Source organism: Syzygium oleosum, unplaced genomic scaffold (genome assembly GCF_021117445.2).
Source record: "Syzygium oleosum isolate NSW1041296 unplaced genomic scaffold, Sole_v2.1 Sole_v2.49, whole genome shotgun sequence".
Taxonomy (NCBI): domain Eukaryota; kingdom Viridiplantae; phylum Streptophyta; class Magnoliopsida; order Myrtales; family Myrtaceae; genus Syzygium; species Syzygium oleosum.
In genome coordinates this window covers 1,861,079-1,867,814 of record NW_026607533.1, presented here as the reverse complement: position 1 = coordinate 1,867,814, position 6,736 = coordinate 1,861,079, and the positions used below count along the sequence as shown (strand labels likewise).

The 6,736-nt window shown below is 41.7% G+C and overlaps 1 protein-coding gene across 1 annotated transcript; it reads left to right on the top strand.

Annotated features, from left to right (window-relative positions):
• Positions 1-3,666: 3,666 nt before the first annotated feature.
• LOC115668507 (protein ACCELERATED CELL DEATH 6-like) lies at positions 3,667-6,322 on the top strand. The gene is made up of 4 exons (XM_056306981.1): positions 3,667-3,949; positions 4,031-4,459; positions 4,883-5,418; positions 5,614-6,322. Exons 1-4 carry the CDS (start codon positions 3,682-3,684, stop codon positions 6,316-6,318), a joined length of 1,938 nt encoding a protein of 645 aa, XP_056162956.1. The 5' UTR covers positions 3,667-3,681; the 3' UTR covers positions 6,319-6,322.
• Positions 6,323-6,736: the final 414 nt, after the last annotated feature.

The window sequence follows — 6,736 nt, the reverse complement described above, 5'->3', positions numbered from 1 at the left end:
GGTGGGGTGGCAGCAGCAGTGGAGAGGGAGCCCTCGCCGCTGCTGCAATGTTTGATTTTTTTTTAATATAATATAAATTTTATTTTTTTAAAAAAGTACACGTTAGCGGACTAAACGGCGTCGTTTTTTGTTTTTAATGATGATTGGACCTCTCCGGCGAGTCATGTCAGCGCCACGTAGGATTTCCGGCAAGTCATGTCAGCATTGGCACTAAAGTGATCGTTTTTCAAAAAAATTGGCACCAAAGTGATCCGAAAAAAAGTTATGGCATCAAAGTGATCTCCGTACACAAGTTATGGCACTAATAGTGTCCTTTTGCCTATAATTTAAGGTTGCTAGTTGCATTTTCCCTTACTTATTTTCAATTTGTTCCTTCACAATTTGATTTTATTCGGTGTAAAATATCTAAAATTTTTTAAAATATTCAAATATTGACATATATAACGGCATAATTTACTTTTTCTAATTTGTAAATTTTTGACGAGAAGGTGGGCAAGTAACTTCGTTCAAAAGAAAACAGATTTACCCCCAATACCAACGTAGATGTAAAATATTCATTGTGTCAAGTCAAACGACGTTAGTTCGTTCCAGATCTCTTTTACTGTTGGATCACATTTAGGGGAAAAATTAATTCGGTGCAAACTCCACATGGACAAAGTGTATTTTGCCATTTCTTAAATTTTTTTTTTTGCTTTCTTATTTATGGTCATCCTAGGTGTCGCGACCTAAAATTTCTCTCAGGCTAATGGATTATTAGGACTAAGCCTAACTCGGGCCCTCCCAAACCCTACCAATTCGCAACTTAGGGTTTAAGTTTTTAACATGCAAAAGTTTTCATGCTTGGAGTCGCCGCTAATCTATTTATGGTAGGTCGATTAGAAACCTAAATAAAACATAGGGAGATATGTTTTATTCCTACGAACCAGAGATTCTAAGCTTGGGGACTTGATTACGCTAGATCTAGTCTAACGCCTTTTCGGTACCTTTTCTTTTCAAAAAAATGTTTATGCATGCAGTCTGGATCCATTTTAACTTAGTCAGTAGCATGTGAGGTGATCATGCGGGCGCGCAAACCACCAAAGTAACACCCAATAATCAAAACATTAAATAAATTGCAAGATTGAGAGAATTACTTACCTCGAAGCAACGTAAGCATCTGCATTGTTAGCTAGAAAATCACATCATCAATCCTAATATGATTTCTAATTAACAAGCAGTTCACTCAATATTTTTTGATTTTCACTTATTTAAATGAAAGCTAACCTATATGTAATGACGTGCAAAAATTAACATGCGATTAATGCAGCCTAACATGCAAACTATATGTCATGCGACGACGTGACCTAATTAATGACGGACAAATAATTTATTTTTGGTATTTTTTAAATGAAATTCGGAATTAAAAAAAATGCTTAAATTAACATGCAATCTATTCTAAAAAAAGATAATTTAATCTATCCTAAAGTGGCTTCTTTTTGGTATTTTTATGAAAATTCGAAATCAAGAATTACCCTAAAATGAACTGTCGAGATCAGGATAATATGTAAATTAAACTAGGAAATAAATTACTCTAATTCCTAATTTAAATTAAAAAGTTATCCTATCGACTTATTCAAAGAAAGTTATTCTAAACCTATCCTAAACATGCATCATTATCTTCTAATAAGATCAATTCAAATCCTAACTAATCTTTTTTTGGAATTATCTTTATTTAAAAAGAAAATAATTAAACAAAGATAACAACCAAGTTCAAACAATCCACGCAATCCGCAAGATTCTTCTTATCAGATTCAAATTAGGCAAAGAAATCAAACTAACGGTCATATCTATAGGGTTATAGATATCGACAGAAAGTTAATTGTTCAAATTTGGAAAGCAAATAAAATCTATTATCATATCCAAGTGATTATGGATAAGATAACGATTTTCCGTATCGCCGTGTATCGTACCTTAGGGATAATGTCGGATAGTCGTCCAGATACGTTGCCAAATTAGGAATGATTCCTAATTTTGGGTGTTTTCGAATATTGCGGATATAACACACATTATACTAAGATATCTAGCAATCTACGCAATATTCACGGAATATTCAAAATATCTGAACTAGGAATCTAAATATTTTGAAAATATACCGGATAGCTTTCTTACCTAATTTCGGGATATTCCCAAATTTGAACTCGCGGACCGGGATTGCGGATCGGGATGATGGCGAGTGGACCGGCGGCGGCGCGCAATGACAAACTGGCAATGGATCATGAGAGTCGATCGTCCATCGGCCGATGGGGGTGTCTTGGCTGAAGGGGCTGCTCGGTGAAGCTTACTGGTTTGGTGGTTCTCGGCCAAGGAAGGAGAATCTTGCGGTGTGGACTTGATGGATGCCTCGGCTTGACTCGTGGAAGGGGGACCTCAATGACTTCGCAAATTGCCCTTCCGCTTATAATTTTTCTTCTCTTCAAGATCACTACCTGTATCGTGCAGGCCCACTAATTCCAAGCTTGACCAATCCGTGAGTTTTTGACCAAGGAATCCACGTTCTTCAACAATCCACCGCTTCTTAATTTCTTTTCTGTTTTTGATTTACTCGGCCATTGTTCTTGTGCGCACGAAGGGAGTGAGATGGTCGTCCAAGAGTTGGACACCCCGCTGAGAGCCGTTGAAGGATGGGACTCGCTCACGGACAAGCAGTTCACGGTTTGACTCCTCGTGTGGAACGAAGACCGTCGTCGAGGGGGAAAGCAGCAGAGAAGCAACGTCATCGGGTAGCTCGGGTCGCTCTTTCGTAGTCGGATCAGCAGCTTCGTCGCCTGGGCTGAGATAGCGCTGGCAGTGGGCAAGGCGGGCTCGGGACTCGCGTGGCTGCAGGTCTGGCCGCGAGGAAGGTGGTGGCACGGCACGGGCACGAGGCGGTGCGGTGAAGGCTGGCGCGTGCGCGACCGACTCTCTCTCTCTTGCACTCTCACTCTCACGTGTATGTCTCGTGCTCTCAAGAATTGTGTTCTCTGAAAATTATGAGAGCCCCCTGATTATGACGCATAACGAAATATTTATATCGCAACCCTAGGTTAATTAACCGGGCTTCCTAGTCCTAATGGGCTTAGACTTAGGCTTTATCATTTAATTTTATTTTAATTCCAAATGGGCTAAATTAATTCGGGCTGATTTAAGCTCAAATTAAAACAACCAAAGCTTTTTAGACTTGTGAATTTTGGCCCCCAATCTCTTGAGTGAGCCGAGCGCTCAAGCTCGGTTTATGCGATGAATTTTTAGCTTTTTCGCCACCGCCGGTCCGATGCGGAATGCAACTAACCTATATGAACTTAAACTATATGCTATGCAATTTTAATATTTTTGTTTAGGAGTTAAAATTTAATCCCTAATTTTCTATGCAAATTATTATTAAATGGTTAGTCAAAATTTAGGTGTCAACACTAGGAAACATTTGTGGCAGAAAGTGGACCCGTCGTCCTTCACCATCAGTTGACTATCCATCCATAAAGAAGAAAAAATAGACGAATGTGCGCGTTGGAGACCAAGTTAACACAACAGTAAAATGTGGGTTGGGAGGGTTGATTAAAGCCAGTCAGGTTGAACTCGACTTGGTCGCTGTAACTCTGCTGAATTTGATTCCTAGGACACCAGGGAATTTCACTCAAAGTCACAGGCATAGTTGCGCATACAGAGATGGCTGAGAATCTGAACCAGGAGATGTGGAGGCAGAGAAGGCAGAGACTGGAAGCATTAATCAGGGCCGACCCGAACCAGCGACGGCATGATCCTGCAGAACCTGACAATATTGTGGATCCTCGGCTATACTTGGCTGCGAAGAAAGGGGACATCGACGAGTTCATCAGAGCCCTAGAGGATCATTGCGCCCGGGAAAGAGTGTCGTTGCCCATTGTTCTCGGACTGCGCAGCCCCTCCAAGAATACACTGCTTCACGCAGCGGCAGGTATATTAAAAAGGTTGTGACCGGGCATTTTAAAACTTTCAAACTTTCGCACTCAAATTAGCTGACATCATTGGAATGCAGAGAGTGATGATAATGTCAGAGCGGTCATCGATTTCGTCCCTAAGCACTTGATCTCCTGTAAAAACTCCAGAGGAGAGACGCCGCTACACATTGCGGCTAGAGCTGGGAAAACCATTGCGGTGGAGCTTCTCCTTCCCCAGGGGAACCCAAGATGCACTGACCGCAGCGGCAACTCCGCTCTGCACGAGGCCGTGAGGAATCGCCATTACGAGGTAATCCGTCAACTGGTGAGTGAAGACCCCAATCCGCTGTATTATCAGAATAAGGAAAGCAAGTCTCCATGGTGCGTAGCAGTCAAAACAGAGGATTTGGAGGTTCTCAGGGTCTTGTTGGGAGCACCAAACGATGGGGAAGACCAGAGGAGATTAGACATTGAAAGGGTCTTTGGCATGTCACCCGTTCATGTCGCCATTATGTACCAGAATATGGGTAAACCCACTTTTGCGCTCTCACTTATTCTTTGATCTTCTCGGTCACTCTTTTGTTTGTTAATTTTGGTTTCCTGTTGATTTTTGGAGCTCTGATACCATTTTGGATTGCAGAAGCGTGGTTTAGTTTTTGGTATTGATGTGCAAGTGTACGTATGTGTGGGATATATTTGGCAGATGAGGACAAGGGGACAATGAGATAGTTGTGTGTACATTTCCCTTGTTGAAGGAAAAATCAAGTTTCACAAGCAAAGTCTAGTTTAACGAGTCACGTGTACAGATGGTTTGATAGCTGACAACTCTAATGGGCCAGATTGTGAGACAACTCCCGATACTTGGGATCATCTTAGAGCGGGATCAACCCTAATGAAGAATTACAAACTAGTGTTCATCCATTATGATTAAATTCTTGTGCTGGATTTAGATATGCTGAACGCGACGTGGAAAAGGAAGCCGTGGCTATTTCAATTGAGAGATGTGGGAAACGGCACTCCACTCCATTTGGCGGCGTACAGCAATTATCACGATGGAGTCAGGTTCTTGATGGAGAAGTGCCCAACAAGCGCCCTGGAGCAAGACAGCACGGACGGCTATCTTCCTATCCATGTTGCTTGCATGATGAATCACATCGGGATCGTCAAGGAGCTACTTTGGCGATGGTCAGACCCTGCAGAGTTTCTAACTAGGCTGGGACAAAACATTCTTTACGTGTCAGCGAGGTACGGATGCAATCCGACTGTCAAAGAAATAATGAAAAATCCCAATTTTAGCCAACTCATAAATGCGAGAGATTTCGACGGGAATACGCCTCTGCATCTGGCTGCGTTGCACTATCAACCTTCGATCATGTTTCTTGCACGAGACAGAAGAGTTGATCTTAAGTTGGTCAATAAGAATAAAATGACGGCTCTCGACATGGCAGACCAGGACATTAAAGCAATTGGTGCTCCACTTCGGAAGGTACGACCTTTTACACTTTCCTCACGGGTAATAATATATCGCAAATTGTTATAGCAATCAGGCAATTAGGGACAGAACTAGAACATAAATTAGTGAGGCATGTCAATTAGTGTGCTCTCACCTAGATCCGTAATTTAGTTGCCAAAATCATAATGTTTTGATTTCTTTGTTTATTTTTCGACTCACTACTTGCAGAGATTAATATGGATAATTTTGGTATCTGCCGGAACACCGAGAAGTAGAGAATTAGATATCTGCAAGCCAACCGGTCGCAGCCCATGGAAACGAAAGGAACTGCAGGAACCGGATAGATCTAAGGACAAAGCGAATACTCGCATGGTCGTGGCGGTGCTTATGGCCACTGTCACTTTCACTTCTAATTTTTCCGTTCCAGAAGGGTATAATGGTTCTGACCCAGATGCTGGAATCCCTATATTGCTCCACAAAGCCATGTACAATGTCTTTGTGATTAGCAACTCCGTGGCCATGTATAGCTCGATCATGACCATCGTGATCCTCCTTTGGACACATATTAATGATCCTTACGTGATGGGAGTTACCCTTTTCCTATCAACTTTCCCATTGTTGGTAGCTCTTGCCGCAATGCCTCTGGCATTCATGGCAGGCATCTACGTGACCGTAACCAAACTAGCTTGGCTTTCGATTTTTGTCTTGGTCTTTGGATCCTTCGCCCTCTACATTATCTTGAGTTTCTTCATTTTGTTGTATTTTTTTCCGCTTGGGTGCAGAAATCCTCTTATTCATGGCTTCACAGACAGACTTATTTTAGTGGTTCTTGCGATAGCGAGGAGAGAGGCTGCAGGGAGGGAGACTGCGGCACGTGCAGCTACAGCCATCCGGGGCACTTGTGACGATAACCAACCGCCCCCACTTGAATAGATCATTTAGCGTATAGGTTCCATAAAGATGGGGTCTGATCCAGCCTTGAATCTATTAATCTCTTGCTAATTATGTACCGATGTCTGTACCTTTAGCTCCCTCTTAGCCTCATTTACATTAGATGCTGCTGTTTCGATTGGGCTAGCCCACCTGTCTGCGGTCAGAATTAGTGATGTATGCAATTTTAGTTATCCAAAATACTTGGTGATTTGCTACTCAATGATATCTATAAATAATTGTAAAGTTTGGCAGAATGAAGTTTTGTAATTGAATCGCATCGTCACATGGTTCCATTCCCTTTCACTTTGCTTAACATTAGTTATATACACACGTTTTGCTGATATATTCTCCTGAAAACATGTATTAATTGACTGAGACGATTCAATTAATGATTTTCTCTGTTTTTCTCTTTTATATT